We start from the raw sequence: 27,546 nt of genomic DNA on the forward strand, positions 1-27,546 counted from the left end.
GTGCAAAACTCCAGTGGTGTTCCTTAACCAGGCCATATGCTTGGAAAAATTACAGTACAGAATTGCTTGGCTCTGTAATAAAGAAATAAGGTGCTTCAAAAGCAAAAAGAAAGAAGGTGAATAAATTATAATATTGTTGTCATGTTATTGGGCCGCATGTTGCACCYGAAAGATGTAGCATTTAAGCAAAGGTCACAGTTGGTAGGTGACATTAAATGATACCTCACCAGTCACTTTCCAGCCAATATCTAGTGCATTATATATATATAAGAAGTTCTATTTCTTGAACATTTTTTTGAGCCCTACTGCACAGAGATRGGTGAACTGATTGTAATCATCCAGGCTGTTCTGCACTTTTAGGACCCGTCTAAAGGTGGTAACCTGTAACRTAAAACCTTGATTCTTCTTGGCAACCCCAGCAGGCCTCTATGTCAATAAAAATAACCACAGGTTGAAGAGGAGCTCTCACTTTGCCCTCTTAAATGATCACAAGTGAGTCATGGATTCCCAAGGAAACTGAACCATGAATTTGTCCTCTCACAGCTCTTCAAAGTCACAACACACGCTCCTTAAAACATACCCTGCTGATACAATGCAAACATCCTGACACTTGTGTCTGTGGTATGCAAAACATGGGTTTTAAAGGGTATAAAAAGCACTTGTGACACGATCCAAAGTCCGTAAGAAAATGCTGGTTGTCTTCTGCAGACTTGTGGAATTTATCACCTCATTTCTGCTTGTTCTCCTTCAGCTGCTTATCTGTTCCATGATGAGCATTGTCTAAAATTGAAATTTAAAGACATTCCTGTGTCAGCGAATGTCTTTAAGCAGTCGCATTCCCTAGTACTTCAAAGAACAACTAAGGCTGATGCTTAGCCCTTGGCTGAATGCTTGAATGCTTTCATTCAAGTTTTGAAGATTCATGATTTTAGCCTAAGCACCTTCATTACCTGCTGGGACAGAATTGAACTGTAAGGGCAGACACAAGATATGATAAGTTTTCCTGCCTGACGATCCAGTTGACTTTGTGTCAGTTGCAGCCAATGTGAAAGCCAACACATGGATATTATATATAACTTGGGATTTTTGGCAAAACTTGAAGCCTGAGGCTAGCTGGAGGCATGTTAAAGTCATGGCAGGCAAAACTAAGCTCCTTTATTAAAGTTATAGTAAAAATATAGCTTCTGAAGGGTGTGTGCATTTTTCTACACTTGATCTATTTATTTGGTTCTCCTCACTTCTTCCCAAAGGAATAAGCATGAGCAAGGAGCTTTTTTGCTTCAATAAAGTGCTTTCATAAGGGAATTAGTTATCCTTATCAGAAAAGGTGATGTAGGTACCAGAAAACCTATAAACCTTTTTTTCTTCAACTCTCATCTTGACAATAAACCCATAAAACCAGTGGAACAGAGCATGAAGGGAGAATAAAATTACATCAGGGTTTAAATTAACTTTCATATTACCTACAGCTCAAGTACTTATTACTTCTGTGCCAAAGTTATTACTTGCTTGTGGAAGATTTTAAACCGTAACATTTTAAAGAGGCAGCCTTATCTGTAGAGAGATTCCAACACTGGGAAAAAAAAAAAAAAAAAAAAAAAAAAGAAGAAGAAGAAGAAGAAGAAGAAGCAAAGGCTAGGAAATTTGAAAAAGTTTAAGTTTAAGCCTCCAAATGTCAGGCTGTTCATTCAAACCTCTCTTGCTTGCAAAAATAAGCTTGAAATCTAGCAAGAGGAGTTTCTTGTGAAAATTCTCGTATAGYGTAATTCAGCAGGTGCTAGAAAGCCTCTTTTTTGGAAAGAAACACTATGCTTTCATGTCAAGTCCTGCTGAAACATGAAATTGTGGCGACGTAAAGAAAAGATGAGAGTTTTTTTTTTTTTCCCTTTAAATGACAACTAAACCACTTGATCCTCAGCAGCTCTCAATTCATGGACAGTTCAATTTGAGTTTAAATCAAGTTCACAGCTGTTTTTTCCTTTATTCAGGCTACTCAAATATTCTGTTCACAGCATACACCTAGTGATAGATAAAAATAACTGTCATGCTGAATTTACTTTAACTATTCAAGCAGATTGTTTGGATTTTCCAGATTTCTTTTCTGAGAATAGCAATGAGTCTCCCCATAGCTTGGGTGTAGACTATTTCTAAGAACATAAGAAATGCCCCATTGGATCAGAGCAATTGTCTTTGACAGTGCAGTGAGAGATTTCGTTTAAAGAAAACACCTAAACCTGGCTAGTATTTGCAGATCCTCCCTTGCACTCCCTTCAGCATCTGAAATCACAGATTAGGGATGTCGCTGGATACATCTCTGCTTTGCCCTTTTAATGTGTTTTCTGAATCAGTTGCTCATCAATCTGCCTAACAGAGAGGCATTTATCTATATATACATATTTTTTTTCTAAATAACACCACCATCAGTTATGTGGTAGGTGAACTACTATGTTTGAAACTCCTAGTCTGGGAATGTCTCATGAGGACAGACAGTGAAATCACATATTGCTACAAGTCATGATTTCCTAAAGGGCTTAGTAGTTGTGAATATCTGAGAAATGAGTGCAAAAGGGCTGGATGCTCAGGAATACTAAGCATTGACAGAAGTTCAGATGGTACCCAGAAACAAAAGCAATCAAACTAGTTATAGTTTGGAAGAATTTTAGCTAACAGCAGCATTAGCTGGAGGAGAAAGGATCAGAATAAGCTCATATCCACAGCAGGTGTCTTTTTAAATGGAGAATTACATTAACAAGGAAAGACAGATGATAAGAGCAGACAAGACAGTTTGAGACCCAAGGCTTAGTGCAGCTTGGACATAGATAAGTTAAATGCTCATTGAAGTCAAAGAGATATTCACAAGTTTGTGTCAGGCAGGGCTGAATTTACTTCCTTATATTTAGCAGAAGAAGGCGAAGAGTTGAATTCAGAGGCAACCGTTGTTGTTGTTGTTGCTGTTTTTGGAAAATAATGATGATCATATGAAATTTTCAGTGCTAACCCAAAGCCTACACTTTTAAAATCAATATACTTTATGAATAGAGACATTTCATGCACCCAGCATAGTACAGTTGCAACTGAGGGACAGTGCCTGGCCTATGATTGTGTACGTATGTAGWGGAAATAACCAGGAGAAAGCACAGAGGTAAAGGCTTGTTCAAGGCAGTGCAAGTGGAATGGGACTACGAACCCTGTGTATGTGTGTCTAGCCCTCTAATTGCTGTGCTCTTACAAGAGCAGCTGTTGGGAACCCATCTCTATTTAGAGCTACAATGGGAAGCATATTCATCCTCTAAACAACATCTGCGGAGTGAGTACTACAAGCTAGTGTTTCCTCATTTCTTCATTTCCTTTCTCTCTTGGTGCCTGCAGATATTGGGAAGCTGAGAAACAATGCGAGGAGACTGAAGAAGTAATAAATGTTCTCCCTAGTTTTTCACTTGGGGTGTGGCTGATTTTCTTTTTCTTTTCAAAGGACCAGTGGAAAAGGCCAGCTTGCATCTTTCAAAGGGCTCTTGCTTTGTAATTTGTCATTTTATTATGGCTATGAAATGAAAAATTGTATCTCATCCTGACAAAATAGGATATTATTCCACATTTGCTACTGTGTAATGACATCCCTGGCTACTGTGGCTTAAGGCATATTGATTGCTTTAGCAGCCTCTGTAAGAATGCTCCTGCTGGAAAGCAGTGAYTCTCCTAATGTTCTCTCACTGGAAAACTGTGTATTAGTTGTGAATGAGTTACTAGAAGGTTGCAGGAAAAAAAAAAAAAAAAAGAAGAAGGAAGGTGTAGCATTTGCATTCCCATACTTCTCTGCTTTCCAAAAACATTAGGTCCAGATGCTGTTTGTAAGAGGAGGTTGTAAAAAATGTCTCTCTAATGCTGACAACCATGTTTCAGCTATGTAATACTTGCACAGTGGCATTTCCCACTCATCGTATATCAAGGCACCAGCACAAAGAGAGCCATAAGGCAGTGGCAGGCAATTATTCCATGGCTCTGTGTGAGCACTTCTGCAAAACAGCACAGTTTTATCAAATAAAAAGAACTTGCCTGCATACCTAGCAGCTCCCTGGTTATTCTCCTGGGATGGATCTTGAGGCTGGTGGTTCTTCTGCTCAGGACTTGCCCTCTGTGCAGATAAAACATTTTGCACACATGGCAACAGTGACGAGCCACATGAACCTAGGAAAACAGTTCTGAGGAACTGGTTGGGCTCGCAATGAACAAGCAGTTTCCCTCTGCCTCAGTTCCTCATTTTAAATGGAACAATAACTGCACTTGTCTGCTGTACTGGGATGCTGTGAAATCTAATCACATGAAAGACTGTGAAGTACTCAGATACAATAGGGCTTGAGACCAGGTCAAAACATAATTATCCATCTTATATTCATAAGCTGGATCCAGAAACTTAAGCTGGCAACATCACAAGAATGGTTTTTATATGACAAAATTGCAGTCTGTTAATTATCGTCAAAAATACAGCAAAAATAATCTCAGTCAGAGCCATCAGAATTTCAGTCTCTAATCCCAGCAGAACTTAGTCGGGATGGCGTAGTATACCTGTCTCAGTAGCCAGGTGTCTACTGTCATTATATGCAGTGCAGCCATTCCTTGAGTCTTTTGGGGGAGAGGGGGGAACCCAAACTGTTTTATCGCTTTCTTCAAAGTTTGTACAGGCAAACTATATTGCAAAGCCAAAGAAAGATAGTGAAAAAATTAATCCAGTTCATCTTCCTTCTGATCCTAGAACAAACTTTATAACATGAATTATTTTAGTGCAAATATTCAAGAATTATTTGAAGTCTGTTTGAAGTAGTCTGACTCCTACTCTGGGGAACTCTCACAAGGTAATAGGTCTTATTGTGAAAAGCCACAAAGCATACACTTAAATAGCAACTTTGCCTTTTCTGCTCTTCTCTTAATACGTAGATGTATTTACATCTACAATGTAAATATAATTCACAGAATCTTTCTTTAATTTTGAAAGATCAGTTCCCTTCAAGTCCGTACTTATTGCCTGGAAATAATGAGGGGTGCTCCACAAACACCTAGATTAAGAACTTAGGTGAAGTTAAGTGTATTAGCTCAGTTGCACAAGACAAAGATGCTGTAAGTGTGAGATGCTATCTCTTTGCTATTAGTTGTATTATGTTCTCATTAACCTAGTCATGATTCTTGAGACAGATCTAACTTTACAGTATGTTAGTCACTAACCCAAGGCTCACTTGGATAACCAAATGGGATTTACTACATTATATGAAATCAAAAATCATAATTTGCGAGAACTATATCTTGTTTTTCAAATCTTGTCATCTGCATGCTACTGGTAGTTTTTGATAAAATATTTTCTTGAAACAATCCTGAAATTCTTATTTACCTAGTAACTTCATTTCTCTTTTGAGTTCACTTCTTTCAACAGCCTTACTGCATCTAACGCATCAGCCTCTCCCCATTGATTAATCTAGTATTCCTTATACTCTAGGCTATCTTGACCTCTATCTTACTGACGGATTTGTTCAAAGTACTGTAAAAATGGTGGGTTTGATTTGAATACACATGAAAAAGAGGAAGCCTGAAAGAAGAGGAACTTACACTAAGCCAGACAACTTTGCTGATAATAAAAGGTAATCAAAATGTCATCCTAACTTTGCTTTAGACAATATGAATATCCAAAAAGATTCAGAATTTAAGTCTGTACCTGTTAAAATGAGGCATCACATATGTAACTGCAAAATATTCGAGGTGGGTTGACTAGTCACAGAGCAAAGATCTGAATAAGTAAAATTTTAAGAAGTAAACAAATGCCAAGTAAAGCTTTTTGCTCTTATCCATTATGCTACTCCTTTATGACTGTGCTTGAAGTTCTTTTTTTTATATTTTTTTCATAAATATTTGATGCCCAAACTGAACTCTCTGATCTCTTTGCTATGGGAAATGGATACACTAACTGTATTCATAAAATTATTGCATGGGAAAGCTTTACAAGATACACATGACTGTGACAGGACTTTATGGCAGCAGAACAGACTTTCAAGCTTAACCTTCCTTGTTGGAAAGCAGGTATTGGTGATACTAGTATATTGATTGAAATTTATAGTGTATATGTAAAGTTGTACATCCTTCACTATAGACAATTCCTTAGTTTGTAAATCCCACAAAGATTTGCACACAGATTCACTGTTTATCCTGGTTCCAAGAAATCAATAACAAGACCTCCACTGATTACAGTGAAGCCAGGATTTCAGCTGCCGATTCCAAACAGGGTTGTGTTGTGTAACTGAATCCACACTAGCTTTTAGCAGGTGTAGGGTCTAAGGTCAACTTTTAGAGATGAGTATCACATCTTTTTCACCTTTTCACTATTCTTGTCATATTCTAAGATACTGCTGATATATTGACAGAAAAAGGGAGAAGTTCCTATCTCAGTGAGCTTGAGAAGAGAAACTTTTGAAATCCTGAAAGGTAAATACTGAAAGAAACATTAGTTATTGAGAATTAAAGACAAATGTTTTTTTCAAAATCTGACATTTTTTCAAAACCCAAGCCTATATTTATTGTCTTGAGAGAAGGGGATGTGTTTGCACATACTTGTACATACACACATACTCACACACATACACACACACAGACATGCACACATGTAGATTAGAATTTCTACAACTATACACTGTTCAGGACTATGAGGGTCTACAGCAAAATACTGCCCTTGGCTGAATAATAGCATAAAGCTAATGCAATCTTTGAGATTCACTGAGACCTTAAAGGCAAAACTGGCCTTGGATTGACCCTGCCACGCAGAGATGATTTTTAAACCCAAACAGAAAATGAGAGGGCAGTTAGCCCTGGAGATCTGAATGCGATCATTTTTATTCCAGCTGAAGCTGATCTTTCACATTTAGATCTGGGAGTCAGTCTAGACCAGTTTTGGGTCTTCTGTGTTTGAACCTAATGCTGTGTAGGAGTGTCATCTTTGTCTACAACATCTATAGGTATAATGCAGATTTGATTCTCTGTGCAATACAGTCCTGCACCAGCTACACAGATGGCTCCACACCAAACCACCAGTACTAGCTCACCCATTTTCTGGGGAAGGTTGAACCCAAATCTAGATCTAAATGATATGGCTGTCCCTCATTCTTATGCAAAACCCATACTTTGACTAGCACTGAAGTTTGGAGTTGGATTGAGTCCTGATTACTGTGGCCTGGGCCCATCTTTACCATGCATTACTTGGCAGGGACAGTACATCCATGGTCAGACCGTAACCATTCTGACCTAAGAAAGACTTGCAATAGGCTGAAATACAAAGCAAAAATGATCAAAGAAAAGCCTTTGGAGTGCATTTCCTAACCTTACTTTCACTTGTCAATTTTCTTTTATTGTGAACTGGATGATGCAGTGTGGTTCTCAGAAAGTGAAGATTTGTAAATAAGATGAGGCTTCCCAGACAGTCTTGCCAAGTGCACTGGACTCAGCCACGTTCAGCCGTTGTTGGTGCTATTGAGTTGTCTCTTTGTCCACCCACAATTTATTGTCCTCCTTGCTGCCCAGAGTACACCTTAGCTGAGTTGTTAATCGATACTCTCAGCTGTGCTGTAAAAGAGCTTGTCCGTTAATATCAAACAGTCGTTCTCAAGTCTCCCAAACAAATCAGGAACAGATATATCTTGATGCTTCCTTGTTTCTCGTAGAGAGAAGAAAATGTACTAATTTGATCGAATTATCCCTTTACCCTTTTTTACGGGACTCCTTTCCCCCAGTAGCTCCTGCATCTTGTTGCCTGTCTGGCCTTGAACTCAGGGGAGGCTGGAAAATCTCTCTCATGCCTTGTGATGTGCTCCTGCAGGGCAGGAAGGACCCAGAGGAATTRCCAAAAGATGTGAGAGAAGAAGGCCAGTCCTTCCTCTTGGAAAGATATCCCAGCAGTATCTGGGGAAAGTGACTGGCCTACAGCAATCTGTCAGGCCAAAGAAAGAGACTTGATTTTCAGGGACAAGGTTAGCCAGCCACAGGCACAGGTGAGAGGGGCTGGAAGTAGGGAGCCATTGGCCCTGTGTCCCAAAGACAGCAAAGGRACAACACTGCTCTTTACTCCTAAGGGCTGCTTATAAAGATGAGGATCCTGCAGTGGAGTGAGGAAGGCCGTTAACCTGCTCTGAAGATGTCTTTGCCGGTATCAAGTACTGCACACAACCTGTGAAACAGTTATCTGACCTCACTGACCCCAGTGCCAGCTCCAGAATGTGGATATAAGTGTGCCAAACCACCAAAACCAGCTTATTTTACAGCCTTCTTTGGAGAGTGACTGAAGCTACTTTTTTTTTCAGTGGAGATTGAATCCTGTTCCCTGTCAGTACTAGGGGGACCTTCCTAATCTAATCTTTACATATGACTGATTAACCAAAATGTGGGGCTTGAATAGTCTTGCAGTAGTATTGACACACACGTAACATCAGGTATTTACACAGGCAGTGAGAGACGGCTTACCTCCAACAAAAAGTATTTTTTTCAAGAGAAGATTTCTTGCTAAGGACAAAATTAATTACAATGAACAGAGCTACCAGCTCTGTCTTGGTAACTCTGTTATATTTGGTGTTAATTATTCATTCTTGGAATAGGCAGCAGCTGCAAGAATGTACCTGCTTTATAACTTAATAGAGCTAGTGGGATTTCATAGGCCTTATTAGTGCTCACATTATCATCATAAGAGGCAAAGTATCTTCATCTAAAAATACTAGATGAGCAGATAAGGAGAGTTCAGAAGGAGAGAGTTCAGATGAATTGACTGAGGTGTGCAGAGACTAACATCTCTGGGAAGTGACCAGATCTGAGGAGTATCGGGGTTAAARCTCCGCCTTTCTCTCTAGAAAATCCCTTTCTGATCCTTGCTCTCCTCTGAGCACTTTCTGGATGGCTAAGGTACCAGTAGAATGTTTTGCTCACTAATTCTTAATTTTCTTGCACAATTCTCATATATTTTGCCTCCACTTCTACTATTTGATTTCAAATTTCCTTAATTTATGCAGAGAAAGTGGAAAAAAGCAAGGGTGGATTTGGGGGTCAGGTATTACATCCAATATGGAGATCTTAGTATGGCATCAGTAGGTTCTTCATGATAGATAGTTTTGGCAGGAAGACTTGTGTCTAGGGGAGGATAAGCACTGCTGTAGGAGTCTTTTCCCCTCAGTTTACGAGAAGTTTAAGTGTCTGTTAAAGAGGTCTGTAGCATTGACATGCATGGCAATGGGTGTTAGATCTGAGAGCCTACATTTCTACTGGTAGCATCAAGTTTACTCAAAGTGCTCTGCACGTCAAAGACATCCAAGTGGTACAGCAGAGCTCAGGGGAAAGCCACACAAACATGGTATGTCCCAGGCAAAGAGGTGTCAGGCACAAGGAAGGGAAAGTAAGAGAGCTGGACACAGAGAAGAAATAAAGGAGCACAGTCTAGTACTGACAAAGTGCGACTGTGGGTCTGTTGCCCATAGCTAGCTCTTTATTATCACAGAAACTTGAATTTGTAGTATCAGCCATTCAGCCTTCATCAGGGAGTGCTCTGCTGGCTAGAACCTAGTGAATTTTCTTCTTGACTTTGAATAATAACGTTTTTTGAAAAAATGAGCTCTGAGAGGATGAAATTGGGCTGAATTATACTAATAATTTTGAATGATAAAAATTGGAAGAAATGCTCTGATAATATCAAAAAATATTTTTAATATATTTCAAAAGAAATAGTTTTTTGGAAGTGCCTCCAGCATGGCAGTTTTAATTGAAACTTCTGATTTTTAAAAAGCAATTTTTATGCAAATGATCATTTCAGAAAGTTTCAGCTTTGGTTCAGTGTGGTAGTATCCTTTGCTCTGCTTTTGGTTGTTCGTTTTGACCAGAGAACTAAAACTGCTATTTATCCTTCTCCAAAGCTGACCATGTGTTCAGCTTCCTTCGGACAGAAGATCTTTTGCAATARTTTTTCCTCTGCTTCCCTACCCACCATCATCTTGGCCACATACGCTTTGCAGGATCAGTACAGACTTGACCTCCAAACTCTCAGGCAGAAGAGGACCAAGACAAGTATCTCTGCAAAATACAGGCCCTAGAAGAAGAGCTGTTTGCTACAAACAGAGCAAGAACTTCACCAGGGTCAAGTCAAGCCAAATCAGTTCTGAGGCACTTGCAGCCTTTTATCACCTTGCTTTGCCTGATACCATTTAATCATCTTGCTCTCCAAAAAGGTGTTTGCTTTACAGAACTGCTCACCTGGGGGAACTCCACTACCGTTCCTACTGCAATTTGGGCTCTATGAGGTATTTAATGAAATGAGAAGGTATAGGCACCTCCGCTAGAGTAAATGCAGCTGCTCAAATAATAAAGTTTAAGCACATATCCAGTCCTTAGAAATCTGTGAGGAGAAATGCCATTCCTSAAGGCTCTAAGACTAGTAGAGGGTTGTGTTTTTCTCTAACTTCTCTATTACAGATCTGTCCCTGGAAACATCCTTCATCTTTTATTGCATTTTTTTCTCACCTAGTTGAACTTACAACATGGCTTTCAGCAACATGAAACACTGAAATTCATTAACATGGGAAGTTTGGGSTTTGTCATTTTGCTTTTACCTAACCACTTGTTATTAAAAAATTATGTTAGCTTTGATAAAAACTCTACTGATCAAACTTCTGTTAACATACTTGCACACTCTCGAAAAGTACTAATCAGATAGGAGAAAAATTAGGGCTAGAACTCATGGAGGATGGAAGTGCTTTTACAGTGCACAATATTCCACCTGTCTAGGGGCACCAGGCAGCATCAGTGGGACCTTGCTGATCTGTGATGCTGTAGCAGATCTTCCACCTGAAGCTCTRTTGAGAGCAGAACCCTTGCTGAAGAGTTTGCGTGTCCCTTTTGTCTTTTCCTGAGAAAAGAAAAAGCAATTACTTCTCAAATGCTGCCAAAAACAYGTAATTCACTCCTTCAGGGTAGACTAGGAGCACTTTCTTAATATCTAAGTCAGAACTGTGCTCTCTTCCCTGACTCTTCTCTTTTTGGGACTGCTRTGCATGACCTGCCATTCCTCTGACACCAAAAGCCCACCTTCAACATGTGATTGTGTCAGAGAGGGTTTTTCAAACTAATTGTAATGTTATTCTTTACGTCTACAGGCAAATTCTCTCCTGACGGACTTCCTACGTAGGCACTGTGAGTTCACCGGGCTGGCACGGGGTGTAAGGCCCTGATCCTGAATGACTGTTCTTGTCTACGCAAGTGTTTTGGTAGCCGTTCTTGCAGTCTTTACAACTGCTAAGCTGTAGCAAGAGAAATAACTCTCTGATCTTTCAGATCAGACTGCATTTAATTCCTTTTATCTAAGGAGTATAGGAGGACCCTTCTTGATGTTGAATTAAAGAGTTGCTTTTCTTATGCTTTTTTTTAGAGTGTAGGTGTTCTATTATATATTTTAAATACTCTGAATGTCATCTATATCAAATTAAATCTGATTGCTTCCTCCATAGAACTAGTAGGCAGGTTATAGTTTCTATGGTAGGTCCTGGATTTGTTGTTTGGTCAATGTCTGGCATATTGTGAAGATAAATCAGTATCAATATTTCCAGCAATGTGAGTTCAGAATCTTGACATACAAAATAAAGTAATTATTGGGTAAGTTTTCAATAGCTTCTGAAGATGTGTCCTATCATTTACTAATTATAATCAACAGTGTTTAAGAATCAGGACTGTGTTCTTTCAAATACAGCACAAAAGGAGACCTATACAATCACAACTCCGCAGAACAGAGACTGTTGTGAGAACAGAGTATCTTCCTGCGGTTAGTGTTTTCCAGATTTCCTTCTCAGCCAGGAAGTCCAGAAACTAATGCTTCTCTTCTTTTCTCTTTTAAATGATATTCTCTCAAAATTGCTCAACTCCTTGAGCTAGAGATTCAGAAGGGATCCAAATATTGCAAGATTTGCAGCACAAGTTGTAGCAGTAAAAACATTATGACTTCCCCTCTTGTTAAATTAAGGGTTACTTTCTTCCCAGGCTGGTATGAAAGGAAACTATATCTGTCTTAAATAACTCATCTGATTTACTAACACCCTGATGATCTGCAGCCTCAGTTCTGTAACAAAAAGTCTGGACCAAAACAGCAACAGAGAATTTCCAGATGTGAGCCCTTACTCTCAACGTGCAGCTTTGAATGTATTTACTGCATTTGGTATTTAACAGTTACATTACTTTACCCCATCTCTCTGGAAACTTAACCATATCTAATGATATGCAATTGTTCAGATCAGTCAGCAGAAGGAAACATTTATTCTGTCTCCCCAGCAATTTGGCTGTGACCCACAATTTCTTCAGTGATAAAGATGTTTCTGTAATTCAGTGCAGAGCGTGAAGAAGAAACATCAAATCACATAACAAAAGCTGAGTGGTACAAAAAAGTATTTTAAAAAATACCAGGGCTATGTATTGAATTTTCTTTAAATTGAGGTAGTATATATATATATATATCGCATTCTCCAGTAAAATGTAATGATCAAGACCTTTGGCTGGTATAAAACAGTAACCTTCTATTCAAGCCGTAGTAATCTTAAATGCCACAGTGTAATGCTGTCTAGAGGTATTCACATCAGCTCTTGAGCACTACAGTCATTTTAGCACGGCACCATGCTCAGCCTTTTTCTCAGCAGGCATAATTAGCTTCACCAACCCACCAACTATGCTGCTATATTGCTTCCTGGGCTGAGGCCAATTCACCTGCAGCCAGAGGGACTCTCTAGCCAGCGATATATTAGATGCTATGGAAGTCCTCAAAAGAAAGCTAAATTGGTTTGTCATGTCTTTTTTTTCGCCCTCTACTTGTCCCTCTCACTTTGTTCTCTCATAGGGAAACAGCTAAATATGCTGTTGCTAATCCTTTTTTTCTTCCTAAATGACGGCAAGTTTGTCATTCCTAGCAAATGCCTGACTGCTGTGAGTAGCCAATTTTGACTGTGACATACATTTTCCTTTTCTTAAAAAAAAAWTTTTTTTTACAGTGCTCTTATAAGTCCCAAAATATGTAACAATATAAAGATATTTTTTGATATTGCATACTCAGAGCATGTCTCATGTTCTTGTAGAGTTTTGGCTGACACTGGCAGGCTTATCGCCACAGCCCTCAGAGGCAGGCTAGAGCTAAGTATTCTTGATTATAGTGGTGAAACTGAGCTGGTAAAATCTGGATCCACAGAAGTTTTAGGTACCTACATTTCCTTTTATAATCGAGTGGAAGACTTTGGTTCTACCTACCTTTGTATATCAGGAGATGAGAGGTTTTTTGTGAGGTTCTGCTGAACCCTGTGGAGGAGCAGGGATAGGAAAATGTTTCCCAGAACCTGGACCGGCACTTTTATTTGTATTCAGTAAGTCCAGGAAGTCTGCTTACACTGAGAGAAATTGCTGCTTATAAAAAGCAGGAGCTAATTTCCTTTCATTCTGAGCTAGCTTATTCTCTAAGTTTGCAGACCAGTGTTTGTGTAGCACCCCCCACCCTTGATTTGGAGTGACTGAATATACCTCTCTGAATATACCTCTCTGCCACCTGGTAATTCTTTCTATGCTTTTGGAGTTATATACCGAGAACTTCACTCCTCTAAGACTGATACTGAAAACCCTATTTCTGTCTCTTTCAAATATGTCTATATTTGCATTATCTGAGAAGTTGTGAATTTACAGTAAGAGATAGGCAGTCTTTCTGTCACAGGTAAATGTGAGTGGTCATGTAATGTTTTGTAGGGCTGTGCCTTGCTCTGTAGATCTGCAAGTTCTTCAGTGAACAGTCTATGTTTCCATCACAACCAGTTACAAAGGATTCATATATGAATGTGCACAATATAACAGAAATACCTTTAATGGCAATAGGGAATGTAAATACAGGCAGAAAAGTCCTGTGAAAAATTGGCATTAATTTCTGGTCCCTTTTTTTTCGTTCATGCAATTATTGGCTACAGAAGTTTCTTTCTGCAGCCTTAACAATACTGGATAGTGTAAAGCAGAAGACATTGCTGGTTCAGTATGGGTTTTGGTGGTAAAGGGCAGGTTGTAAAGGTCCTGCAGCAAAGCAGGCGGCCATTTGAAAATAACCTGTTCCACTTCTATCCCCAGACAAACTACTGAAAGACATTAAATGTTAAACTTTTGGAGTATTTCTTCTTTTTGCTACCAGAAGAATATGGAGCTATTAAAAGTAAAAAGTACAAAAAAACTCAGAAAGCTATCCTACTCAGAGGGATATTTATGCTGAATATYTCTTCACTACATTAGTCACTGACTTCCAGGGGACTGCTCTAGGAGAGTTTCAGGTGTATGCCACAGTATCTCGCTGACTCCCAAGCATTTTCTTTCTTTCTACTTGCTATGAAGGTGGAAAAAGAAAAAAAATAATTTTTTATAGTGACTTAAAAAGAGGATTTACATGGAAATATTTGGTTCTAAAACCTTAGTAACAAATCATCAAAAGCTGCCTAGTCTGTTTTCTATGTTTTCTTGGCTGACTTGGTTCTGTGCAGTGGAGGAACATGCAGCTGAAAACCTCATGGATAAACAATTAAGTGAAATAGGATGAGAAACATGTTCCTGCAGCACAGGCAGCACAGCAGCAGCAGGAGGAATATGTGGCACATGACATGGTCCTTGTCATTGCCTGCTCTTTATGGGGCCATGTCTGCTAGCTCAGGTTTAAGCACAGCTCATGAGCCTCSCTTTTGCCACATTAATGCACCTTCTGAATTAGAAAAGTCCAACACCAAATGAGTTTGGCACAGCTATTACAATTTCCTCTCTCCGCCGAATTAATTTCTCATCCTCTGACGACGTACATCTACCAGTTCTCCAGTCACTCACAGAGTCTTCGTGGGCCAGCAACTATGACTTTCTCATGTTCAAAAAATAGTAATGAAAGCAGCTGTAAGCTTTGTCTGCTGCAAAACTTTTAGGACTAAATTATAAAGCGGCTAAACAGTGYGCACAACCATTTTTCCATTGTGTGACAGTACAGTATTCCAAGGCTTGTGTGTGAGTGAGTGTGTGTGTGTGTATTTAGTTGGATGCATACTGGCTGAGAGGAGAAGAGGAGTAGTACTTTGCAGTAATGGGCAGTCCATGGTGAATTTCTTCACATGACTGATTTTAGGCTGTATTTTTAAATTCTGAGAAGCGGGCTTGGCTAAGTTGTCCGTCCTAAGTTTAGGTAAATAGAACATGTCAGGGAAAATAACAAGAGAATTATTCTCTCTCCCAACCCTCAAATCAGACTAAGGCAAGTTCCTCCCTGTCTCAAAACAGAGAGGACACTTTCTGTGACAAGCCCTAGAAGAAAATTGCATACCATTTATTTTGTCAGTCCTTAGATTCTTTAGTAACTGCTTTGGGGGGACTTATGTATACTGTATGGAATACTTTCCTCAGTTAGGAAGTACACTGACCCTTGACATAATGCCTTGCCTATGAAAATCAAGCGTTTATCATCTGCAAACGTTAAAAGGAGCCTAGAGCAATAAGGGTCCACCTGGCAAAGCATCACGTGAGATGGAGGAGGGAAGAGAAGTGAGAGTAACAGGCATGATGAGTTAATTACGCGTGGAAGCATCTAATAGAAATAAGAGTTGGAGCAGCAGGACACGGCAGTGGAGGAGAAAAAAAAAAGAGCAACCCCAAAACCTGTGAAGTTAGTACTTTAATTCTTTTAGTGAGAGTGGCTGAACCAATGCAGTACATCCTTGAAATCACAGAGCGTCTTGCAGAGTGGGAGTTAAGGAGAAACACAGTACAAAGACACAGAGGTAGGCGCAGTGAAAAGGCAGATTTATTTACTAGTAATACTGTACAGAGAAAAAAAAAGAGAGAAGCCACAGTTACAGCATGGCTGTTGCTGGCAGTGTTCTTGATTTTTTATTTTTGTTTTTTTTAATACTCATTTTTTAATCTGAAGAAAAAACATAACAGTCAAAAAAGTACACTTAAGGTTACAAAGTACAGCAGCTATCCCCAGCAATTCTAATTCAGTGTTAGCACAGCAGTTTATCCCCAGTAAAATTGGCTTTTATTTACATTTGCTCACAAAGAAAGTGGGAGACTGAAGCTTGAAAAAAACTCTCATCCACAACCTACATTCACCATAAAAGCTGCATTTTACACAACATTTTCTTGAACCCCTAAAAAGAGTCATTCTTTGTGGAGCGAGCACAGTAGGGAGGGGCAGGAAGCCTTCAAAACTGTGCTCTTTTGCCTTTGTCCTGACCTGCTCTTGCTTGGCTACTCTGGCTGCCCACAGGAACGGTGGCCACTGGAAAAGCCAAAAGCTTTCAAATGGATTTATCCCCTGTACCTGCCTCTAAGCAGTGCCTGCACCCATACCTGTAAAATACAGCACAAAACTAGAGCCTCTTCTTTGGCAAAGCACCTTAGTCTTAGATAGAGGCCGAGCTTAACATTTCCTCAAAGCGATCCCTAATCAGCACAGTGCTGAAGTATGTCCTATGCTTTAAGCAAGTGCTTAAAGTGCTTAAAGCACATAGCATTAGTGGAGCTTAAGAGCTCTGTTCATCTGGTTGTACAGCACTTCCTTTGCTCTCGTGTTGGCCTCTCTCCGACAGGAGTGTTAGCTTAGAGGGACACTGGTTTGCTTCTTGGCAGATAATTTTACTCAAGAATGCCTTTGTACCCTGGATCAGTGTAGGGGGAAATTCACATTTTCTCCTACCGCCTTTAAACTGATGGCAGCGATTTGTCCTCCCAAAGTACCATCCTAGGCCAGCTTCTGCCTCCTGCTGCAGTAAGTGGCTTCCAGATGCTGATTCCCTGGACAGGCATGCTTAGCTCATACTGGCCTGCGCGACTTATTGCGTTCCCACAGGAGTGGGAAAAGAGTCGATAGACTTATCTAAATGGCAAGATTATAGTGGAAACCCCTGTCTGAGCAAACCAGGGAATGCCAGACAAATAGGTAGGGGCAGTGTCGCCCTAGCATCAAACTTGCCATAGGAATCTAGGAAAATACAGGAAGGTGTGCAAACACTGAGGACCAGAAACTGCCAACTCTCTTTTACCGGCCTCAGCTGAACAACCCTGAGGTGAGATTTTCAGTTATAATCTCTCTTTCCTTCCCTCATTTTTGCTTAGAGGTGACAATGAAAAGGGAAGCAGAGAGAGGAAAACAAAGGACTGGTTGAGCAGCGTTGACCAGAATGAGAGTAAATGCAGAGACAGCAGACAGGCATAATCTGGAACAGAGACGTGCAAAGGGAAAAATTTGGAAGAAAAACTCCAAAAGTTTATGTGTGGGTATGAAATTCACCCCAAGCCTCTCAGGCCACTGGGCATTTTGAGAGTTCCCAGAGGTCATTCTTCGGCTTTCAGACACAGTCAGCGAAGAGGCCTTGTGCTAAACCCCCTCTCTGCAGAAAAGTGCACCAGTTTCACAACATCACTTTAAAAATTTATCTAACTGAAGGTATCAGAAGAATCAGTTAAAGCACCATAAGCCTTGCTTGTAGAATGTTGTTTAAAGATTAGATTCTATAAACATTTGTGCATGTGCATAAATTTCACTTATCATCTGGCTCATTTTATTAAACTATAAAAGGACTGCTTAGGTGCCTAATTCTATGCTCATAGGCATGTCTTTAGGTCTTAAAGACCTAGTAAATGGATATTTAAGATCAGATCTAAGTCACTAACTTAGCTATGGAAGTTAAAAATATACAAATATACCCAAGCAGATGGACTTGAGTTACATAGGTCGTTTTAAAAGAGTAATTAAGTTTGTTCACTTAGGTACACTAAGTCTTAAAAAACCCCTGAAATCCTCCTTTCAGGAAAATCTGGGAAAAAATTGCAGAGAAGGTTTGCAATACAATAACAGTAAAAAAACCCCAAAGAAGAGAAACTTTTTCAAACTGGGGGAATGGTTTAAGAATTCTTCAAAAGTTGGCATTTAAGAAAAGTGGCCTATTCTTAATCAGTTGAATAGCCTAAGTGGAACCACCACAGCAGGAAAGCCTCTTTGAATTCATGAGAAGAAAGACTGAATTTTGTAATGCTGTTGACTTTAAATACAAGTGGGACATTTAAGAACTTCATGCACTCTTGTCACTATTTACAAGCTAAGTTATTATATATTTATATTACAGGTTGAATTTATATTATCTTTGGACTAGATGACAATCCATTCATATTCTAAACTTAATAAATTCAGTGATTTTATACAACTTACTGGTTTACATACAAAAATTACAGCCCACTTTTGTTGAATGTTGTCAGAACATATGAGCTCTGAGTAAACTCAGAACTAAACTTTACTCTTGCCACCTGAAAGTCTCAGGAAACAACCTAAGCAAGTCCTGAACTTTCTAATAGAAAGACAGAACAGGTGGAAACTGAGTGAGTTTAGGATAAAGTAAGACACCACATCTATAACACATGGGAAAATCCTCTACTTATTCTGTGAATTATTTTGTTCTACTCTTTCCAGTGGCACCATCTATCATATTTTGAAATCGCATATTGGATAACGTAGGACAAAGTGAAAAACTGTATTATAATTCTGCTTTTTCAGCTATACCTCTCTACTGAAAGTAGGTAGTTATTGACTATCATGGTGGCTTTCTAAATAAAGAAGAATTTGTCTAGCTATAGAGAGCATAGATCCACCTTTTCCTGTTGGGAAAAAAAATGATTTAGCCTTGTTTATATTGGATTCTACCCTTATAACTTTACTTTTTAAAAAGTGTTGTGAACCTGCTTCCTGGAGAAATAAGTGTTAGGTCTACAAAAGATCCCAAGAAGTTGGGCATTGTCATCAAAGTATGAAAAAGTTCAAAGGCTCAATGTCATGGGTAGGATGATATTCAGAAACTCAATTCCTACTTAGGATTTGTATCTCATTATAAAAATATTTATTCCTTAAAAAAATACACAAATGTAAAATACTACATTTTCTATGATATCCCCATTTACTTTCCAAGTATGTCATTTGAATGTTGGATTGAATCAAAAGGTAAAATACCTTTCATTTCTCTAGCAATTCTGTATGCTGTTTTTCTGCTCCCACTAATTGTTGCATCTCTGTAATTTCAAGCATAGAGAACCAGAACTCAGAACAACACGGACTGACCTAAGAGCTGTCAGGAAAGTCTCACTTAGTGTTTGTGAATACCATTGCAGTGGTAGCAATGCTAACTCAGGATCTGATCCTAAGAGATGCTAAGCACCATTTATTTTGTGTTTTTCACAGCAGAAGTAACAATGCTCAGAATTAGCCTCTTAAATTACACCACTCTGGGCAAACTCAACAGCACATAAAATTGGTACACAAATAATACCCAAACTACACCTTGGGTAAATCACTCATGCCCTGATCTTGCAGACACCTATATGCATTCCTTCTGTGAGCTGACTTAAGTAGGTAACAGTAAAGTTAGGCATATGTGTTTTTGTTTGCAGGGGTCTTCTATTGCACCAGTAGAGGTTCTCTTCATGGAGAAGGGCTTGTGCACACTTCTCTTGCTGGGGATTGAAAGATAATGTTGTGTTTATACAGCTTTGGAATACAGCCTGCACTTTTTGGAAAACAAGAAAAGAAAGATACAAAAAGAAGAAAAACTAAGAGTGCTAAGGCAAACTGTCAAATGGCACATCATACCTACTTTGTCATTCATTTAGATAACATCACAAAGGCAGACCAGAGGAGTTCTGTAAACATATACCATACAGTACATCAGCCACAGGAAATTAAAAAAAGAAAACAACCCTGTAATTCTTTTCTTTCTGTATTGATATTCTTGTAATTGAAAGAGATTGCCTAGCCACTAATCATAATGCTGTGTTTTTTGATTTGTATTTTTCTTCTGTTAAAAAACAAGAATGAAAGTAAAATGCAGTGGTTTGCAAAAGAAACAGTTTCTGAATGCAAATCAGAGACAACATGGAAGTGGATTCATAGAAACTTAGAAAATACAAAATATAAAAAAGTTTTGTAGGTTACTTTCTCCCAGTTTAGGAAAAGATACACTGAAAAGATTTTTTTTGTTTTTCTTACAAAAGTTAAGGCGAGCAGTTTGTTGTGGCAAAATGCTATCACAGAACCAGTTTCTGATTCTACTTATGTTTTGTATCCTTCCATACTGAAACTGAGAATATACATGTGACAGCAAAAGTTAAACAGACAGGGAGTTTGCTTAAAACAATAAAGAAAAACTCCCATAATGATCCTTATGAAATCTCTCTCTGCTTGACTGTACAGCGGACCCTTTCCTTTGTGTCTGATTGTGCATRTATTTCCATAGGCTACTTTCTGTCCGAGGGGAAGGGGAAAATTGACCCGTTCCAAAGCTCAAAGAAGCCCTAGAAAACTATTTACATTCATCAGCCTATGCTAATGCATTTGAATCCCCATATAATTTGGCTGCAGTCTAATGGCTAGAATGGAAAAAATGTCCAGGCAAGTTTCTTGTACCTGCAAAAGAGAATGATTGGAGTATGCATATTTAAGTCAACATAGCTAAGGCCCTCAGAGTTCAGATTGATTTTTTTTTCCTGACCTCAGACATGAACCTTTGATCAAGAAAGACAAACACTTTCCAGATAAACTTCTAAAAACTTCAGCTTTCTTTTTTTTTTTTTTTTTYTTTTTTTTTTTTTGGATCTGTTATGGGCCCATTAATCATGGAGCTCATATGCACACAGAAAAACACTGGCCTTCTGAGGCACTCAGTGTTAGCTACAACCACTGAGCAGTAAGTATTTGGCAGGTTTAAGGTTTAAGGCTTGTGCTCTACTTCTAACCACTAAAGGGCCACTTCTAAGCTCTTTGATACGCCACCATCTCCCAGTGACCTTATGACTAAAATGGTGCAGTGGTCTCAGACACACTCTGGTCTCAGTTCAAACAAACAGCTCCAAGGGCTATTTTTTAAAAGAGTCATCTCCAAAATGATGAATGTGTGGCAGAATACCTTAGGGGAGCATATAGCTAGAGAATTCAGAATCACAGAATCAAAATCACAGAATGGGTAAGGTTGGAAGTGATCTCTGGAGATCATCTAGTCCAACCTCCTTGCTCAAGCAGGGTCACCTAGAGCATGTTAGACAGGGTGCATCCAGGTGGGTTTGGAATATCTCCAGAGAAGAAGAACTCTCCAGAATTGTGTGGAAACACTGGATTAGGAGTGATACCCAAGAGTGTTCAGAATACAGAGGACACTAAGCGTCCCACAAAAAGGGTTTTGGAAAAACCTCTCTTTAGAAAATAGAGATAGTCAGGAGGGAAAAAAATGGCTGGGAAGACATAGGGAAGACAAGGTGGCCATGAAGACAGGATTGCACCTGGAGTGGAAAGGACAGTAAGACATAAAAGGATTAGGTTAGCCAGGAGAAAGGGGCTGGAAGATTTGTTTCTGAGTGTTACTAGTAATGTCAACAGGCCCTCAAGAGAACTATCGTGCTCTGAGCAYGTGACGTCTTGCTGGAGCAGGCGTGTGGAGGCAGCAGGCACTACTGCTGAGCTGGGCGAGTCTACGCATGAGTGGCATTCATAATGTAGGAAGGAGCCAGAAATGGTTTTACTGTCCCTATAAATTTACATTACAAAATTCTTTAGTGCTTTGGAGTYCCAAACTTGCCTTTCCAAAGCCCTAATTAACTGCCCAGTTAGCTTTAACCATTGCATGCCGATGTCTCCTAACAATACAAGCTGGGTCAGGTTATGGAGAGGTGGTTTCCGCTGTATGTGTTGCTACTCATCAGCAGAGTTGTGGCGACCTCACTGAATGCCTTGGAAATGCAGAATAAACCATGAAATGTTGTTAATTGGCCTTGGTGATGGTCTTGGATTTTGGCTAGCACAGCTAAGCTGACAAGGAGTGATTTAGGAAGCCAGGGTAACTCAGTCTCTTGAGGTTTCTTATCCACACCTGGCTTGTTGAACATAAGGCTGTGGAGGCTATTGAGAGCACAGTGGAGTTGAAAATTCATGGCATCATTTTAAGAAATGTTGAGATTTTTTATCATTTAGCATTTCTGGAAAAAAGAAAAAACAGGCTGCTAATTTCCAACATAATTTTCAACAAGCAGCCACCAGACATGCTTTTAAAATATGGGATTGCTGCAGTCATTCTCTTTTCTTTGATAAAATTTTTACCCACAGAAGCCTGAGTGAAACAATGATTTGAAGCTTCTGTTGGCAAATTTGGTCCTTCTCTTATCCAAAAGCCCCCAGGGGAGGTTGAGGGAGYATATGGAAGTCTCTTACAGGTTAAATCAGGCCACTGCAGTGGATATGGAGGACAGTATAACTTTTACAGGTGTCATTGATGTAACTTTCTTTTCCTAATCTCCACTTGATTTTTTTTCACAATCATCTGGGTAGTTGTGAGATGTTATATTAACCAGCTCCATACTGATGACTAAGTGACCTAATGCAGGAAATACTTTTTGCATTTTGTGTGTGTTTTATTGTGCCTTATCACTGTCATGAACAATCTTTCTTACTGGCACAGAAAGAAAAGAGTACAGAGCAGTACAGAGCAAGAACTCTGTTTAATCAGATGCTCTGAACTAACAATTAATGCAGTAAAAGCACCATCCAAGAAAGAACAGAAATATTATAGGAACCACCTCAGACTGGTAGAGGCTTTTTGATTTTTTTTTCTTTCTTTCTTTTTATTCCTTCCTTTCTTTCTTTTTTCCTTCCTTTCTTTCTTTCTTTCTTTTTCTTTTTCTTTCTAGTTTTTCATTTATTTTGTTTTTCAGTTGCTGTTATCCTTTTTTAAAAGTCTGATAGTTTCAAAGACACTTCAAAGTAATCTCTAGTATTTTTTAACAATACCAGAAAATATAAATCCTAATTTTTAATCTCACTTCTACAGGTGTAAATCCAGATGAAGCCCACTGAAGTAAGTGAGGTTGCACCAATGTGAGACAAGAATTAGGCTCATAATATTTTACAACGAAAAAGCTGGTTGCTTCTCCATTGTAGTTAGAATCAAAGGACTAAAAAACAAAGAAACATCTACTGATTTTGGATGTCTTCACCTTTTTATGTTTTCAGTTTGAGATGTTTTTAAGAGGCCTGATTTTCAGAGGGCAGATGAAAAAAAATTTGCTGATAATCAAGCCTCTTTAAAGTGCCTCTGTCTGGAAAATGAAGAATCCAAAATCACTAGCAGTTTTTGAAAATGCTAATCTTGTGGTTTTAGGCTCTTCTCCTGAAATAGCAGCTCAAACAAAACTCCAGCAGGCCTCTGCAGGAGCTTTACCCGGGTAAGCATTGCAGGATCAAACCTATCATCTGTAAATACATAGGTGCACCAGAAGTACACTCAATAAATAATACTTTCCTAAGAGTTAAAAGACAAAAATCTGTCCCTGTCCCCATTGCCAGCACTGAGAATTTCATTACTGATTTCAGTGGGAACAGGGTCAGACAGTGAAGGAAGTTCATTTTCTATTCTAAGGAAATAGAAAGCAGTATCTCTCATCTATTGGAGTTCAGCAGGAAAACTTCATGTATAAACATTGGCAGAGTTACTGAAAGGCAAGTAATTAGATCAGTGACTCCATCTCAGTTGGTATAACAGCTGCATCTCTTTCATGTCAAGTTAATTTCAACTGTAATTTAGGGAGATGAAGTACACATACAATACTGTAATCTGGAAGATTTATATAAGGCAAAATGATCTTTCATACATTTTTTAGACAGAAAATTAAGGTCCACTTTTGGATTTACCAATAAGCAGAAATGGCTGATGGGTTTTTTTGACATCTCAAACTAAACTGGAAAATTACTATAAAACAAAAATTTGCAAACCTTTTGGGAAGGATTTATCTGAGTTCTAGGAAATTAAAAAAATAAAATAACCTAAGCCTTCCTCTGAAAAATAAAAAAATAGGATCTATAAAGTAATATTTAAATGTGATTTAAAAAACCCTAGTTTTATAAGGCTGTCATATCCAGCTGCTGTGAAATTCAGACTCCCACAAAATCCTAGGAATCTGATCAAGCCTGCCAGATATCAAAAAAAAAAAAAAGTGTTTTCATAATATATATAATATATATATAAATCAAATAAATATGAAAACATTTCTTCAGTTTCCCATTTACCTCTCACTCTGTAATATCAAGAAAAAAACCAACCCTCCCCAAACCCCCAGGAGTATGCTTGATGGGAAAAACATGTGTTCATCTTCCTGAAGAACTAGAAATCAAAGCAACCCAACTGCAAGGCAATGGAGGCATTCACTTCCAGTTCACAGTATTGCAGTTAGAAGTACAGTGAGGTCTAGGTAAGTGGTGGAGCAGGTGCTGCCTGGAACAGGGAAGGAGGAAGTGTTCACATGACAATACAGCATTGACAGCGCTTTTTCTTTTGTGTACCTGGGGCGGCTTCCAAGGGCAGGCTTTCTTCTTTCCCCTCTGGAGAGGAAGGCTCTGTCGTGTCTGACAGTGGCCTGCCAGAGACCAGCTCAGCGGCGTTCCCATCCATGGTGGAGATGTCTGTTACTGTCTTCTCCCTCAGTGACTTCTCATCATCTTCATCGATCAGGACCAGTTCTGCCTTGATCGTTTCATCATAGCCCAGCACTTTCTTCGTCTCCTCTTCATCCTCAATGTTCTGGTAGCCCATAAATATCATTGTCACTGGCTGATCTGTGCTGGCCTCTACAGCTTCACCACCACCACAGGGTTTATCTTGGGGCTGAGGGTTCACAGGATGCCCTTTGCTGGCCTTGCGTACCATTTCCAGCTTTGCCTCCTTGAAGAGCATTTGCTCCTTCATATGGCTAAAGTTTCCATCTGCTATCACATTTCTGTCTGACACAGTCATCATTTCATACCCTCCTTTTACACTTGATTGTCCAGCTTTTTGTATAAGTTCATCTACATCCTTTGAGCTTAATTTATGTACTCCATTTTCTACCACTGTGCCACCAGAGTGAACCTCATAGACTACCTTGGTATCATCATCATAGACTTTGAATCCTTTTTGATGGGCCCCATCTGGGCTAAAAGGTGAAGTAGAGACAATCTTGGTCTCTCCTGTCTGTTTGTCTTTCTCCACATTAATTTCCATGGTGTACAAAGCTTGAATGAAAACAAGAGAGGAAGTGCATGTTACAACAGAAAAAGCCAGTGAATGGTTAATTGCCAAACAAACAAAGAAAACTACGGYGCCCCTTCTCCTACCTCCTGTCTCTATAGGGCCAAGCATTCAACGTTAGAGGTGGGACACACACTGTGAATAGAGACAGTTACTGCACTACACATCTTTTTGCAGGCGGAGGCTGGGCATACCTGATGTAAACTGGAAACAGTCTTCCAGCTCACTCCACATGGAACTGTCTCTGGTCAATTAGAAGCGTGAAGAGCATATAGGGTTAGGTATACTTTTGACAAAGGGAGGTGATAGCATGCATTTTCCCCTCAATCTTTTCTTTCTGAATTTGCCTCAAATTCAAAGAAAAGTTCATGTCCAGGACCTCCCTAATCTCTTTTCCTTTCCTGTCACCCAACTGCACCTTAGCTGTTAACAAGTTTTGCTTGCTGCCAGTAACATACAGATTGTTACATTATCGATACTTGTTCTTGCTTAACTCTTCCATTGTAGCACCCATAAAGTTTACAAAGGTGAAGAAATATTCTTTAGCCCTGTTCTACAGGTGGGACAATAAAATCACACAGGAATGGAGTTATTTCTCCCAGCAGATTTGTGGCAGAGTAGGTTTCTTAGCTTTCATATTAAGGTATTGACACTTCGATCTTTGCTTGAAGATTATGTAAAAAATGTCAATGAAGTGCTCCTTCATGTCTCTGAATGAGACCCTAAACATCATTTCCAAAAGAGGAAGTTGAAGAAAATAATAATAATGAAGAACTGCCTTTCAAAACATCATGAAATAAAGGATGAATACATGTGTGTGAGGGATGCTGTTTTAGAATAGCAATGAAACTTTTCTAGCCAGTAAGAAGAATGTAGCAACGAGAAGAAAACTGTAGTGACCATGCAGCAGGAACAGACAGGCAATCTGCACTGCTCTAACCCACAGTGGCAATATCATTAGCCAGCTTTCCAAGGAAAGAAGTGGAAAGGTGTCACAGATTTTCCAGAAATTGTCATCTTTTTAAGTATTCCTTACAGAGATGAAAACATTTTTAAAGGACATTCACAGACAACTGATTACAATTTACTACAGGCAGTGACTAATGTCTGTGAAACTTATAATGACTATTTCCATCAATGAATCTCAATGGTATAATCACGATTCGTCTTACCTGGGAAAATCACAAACTGATTTTTTTTTTTTTTTTTTTTTACTGGATACAGAACATCCCTTCCCCCAGAATCAATGCAGTATATATGTTTGTATTTAAAACATCATTACTATAAAAGTTACTATGGTTTTAATATCTTCCTTCACTCTTATTATTCATAGACTGTGCAACTTTCTTCTGTATTCCTAAGTGAAGCCTGTCACAGCATTAGGAACCTTATCACATTGTGCATCACGAGTCCATCTATAGCTCTAGATAGAAAAGTCATCTATTGTTGTGTGGGCCTGTATTACACCCTTGAGGTGGTCTCATCTGGCCCTCCAGTGTGCAATATGGTTGGTAGACTACCCAAACTGGGGTATTGCTGTCTATGTGTTCGGAGCGAAAAGGTGGGCGCTCAGACCTACTACCTGGCAGGGTTGATCAGATCAAATGCAGTGTCACAAAAACATTGTTACTGAACAGGAGGATGGAGGAGCAAGCTAGGAGAATGTCTGAGAGATGGTATTTTATTCAGAGACTTATGGACTAGCTATGTCCATAGCTGTCATGCCCCTGAGAGCAGGACATCCATTTTTATAATGAAGTAGAGATATCAATCTTATGAACTCTCTCCCTATCTTTGAGTTATCACACCTGGACAACCTAAAGCAGCTCCGCAGTGACTATAAGAAAGCTGCTGAGAAGATGAAGCTGTGCAGAGCTCTTCTCTGAGGTGCACAGTGGGAGAATGAGAGACAGTGGGCACACACTGAAACGGGAGATTCAGGCTGGACGTAATGACGTCATCATGAGGAAAATAGTTAAGCCACGGAGCAGCTCACCCCAAAGGGCTGTGAGGCACAGAAAACGCTCTCTGCAGAGCCAGAAACTGTGCTTGCTGCCTAAGTGATGCTCAGTGATGAGGAGAGATCAATTCCCGTGTCCTAGACCAAAATGTTGTATTTCCCTGAGCCTGGGAAGGAGGGCTTGCACTGCATTCACAGTTTGACTGAACTGTGGTGCAGACCAGAGAGCAGCCAGCATATGTGCTGTGCTGGGGACTGTCTCAGCCTAGGAGTTGGCAGACAAGTGTTCCTCAAGTCTCATGCAAGCAAATCTGCCTTGAAGCCCTATAATCTGATTTACAGGAGTAAATTAGTCCCCTGACTAATACCCTGGAATTTGCTCTTTTCTTGTGCAATTTCTTGGGTGGGAGTAACAGAGAGAGAGGAAAGGAGAAGCTTCTTCTTCTTCTTCTT

At 39.4% G+C, this 27,546-nt stretch overlaps 1 protein-coding gene across 4 annotated transcripts in view; it reads right to left on the minus strand.

The window, feature by feature from the left end:
- The window catches only part of PALM2AKAP2 (PALM2 and AKAP2 fusion), a 279,762-nt gene that overhangs the window by 126,113 nt on the left and 126,103 nt on the right, over window positions 1-27,546 (minus strand). For 2 of the 4 annotated variants that reach the window (XM_085311516.1, XM_085311517.1), the window contains exon 7: window positions 24,410-25,117. The exons of the other annotated variants lie outside the window; for them this stretch is intronic. In XM_085311516.1, coding sequence (XP_085167642.1) covers window positions 24,410-25,117 — 708 coding nt within the window. The remainder of the gene's footprint in view (window positions 1-24,409; window positions 25,118-27,546) is intronic. 4 annotated transcript variants of the gene reach the window in all.

This window comes from Rhea americana, unplaced genomic scaffold (genome assembly GCF_003343005.1).
Source record: "Rhea americana isolate MKP2758 unplaced genomic scaffold, rheAme1 scaffold_342, whole genome shotgun sequence".
Taxonomy (NCBI): Eukaryota; Metazoa; Chordata; class Aves; order Rheiformes; family Rheidae; genus Rhea; species Rhea americana.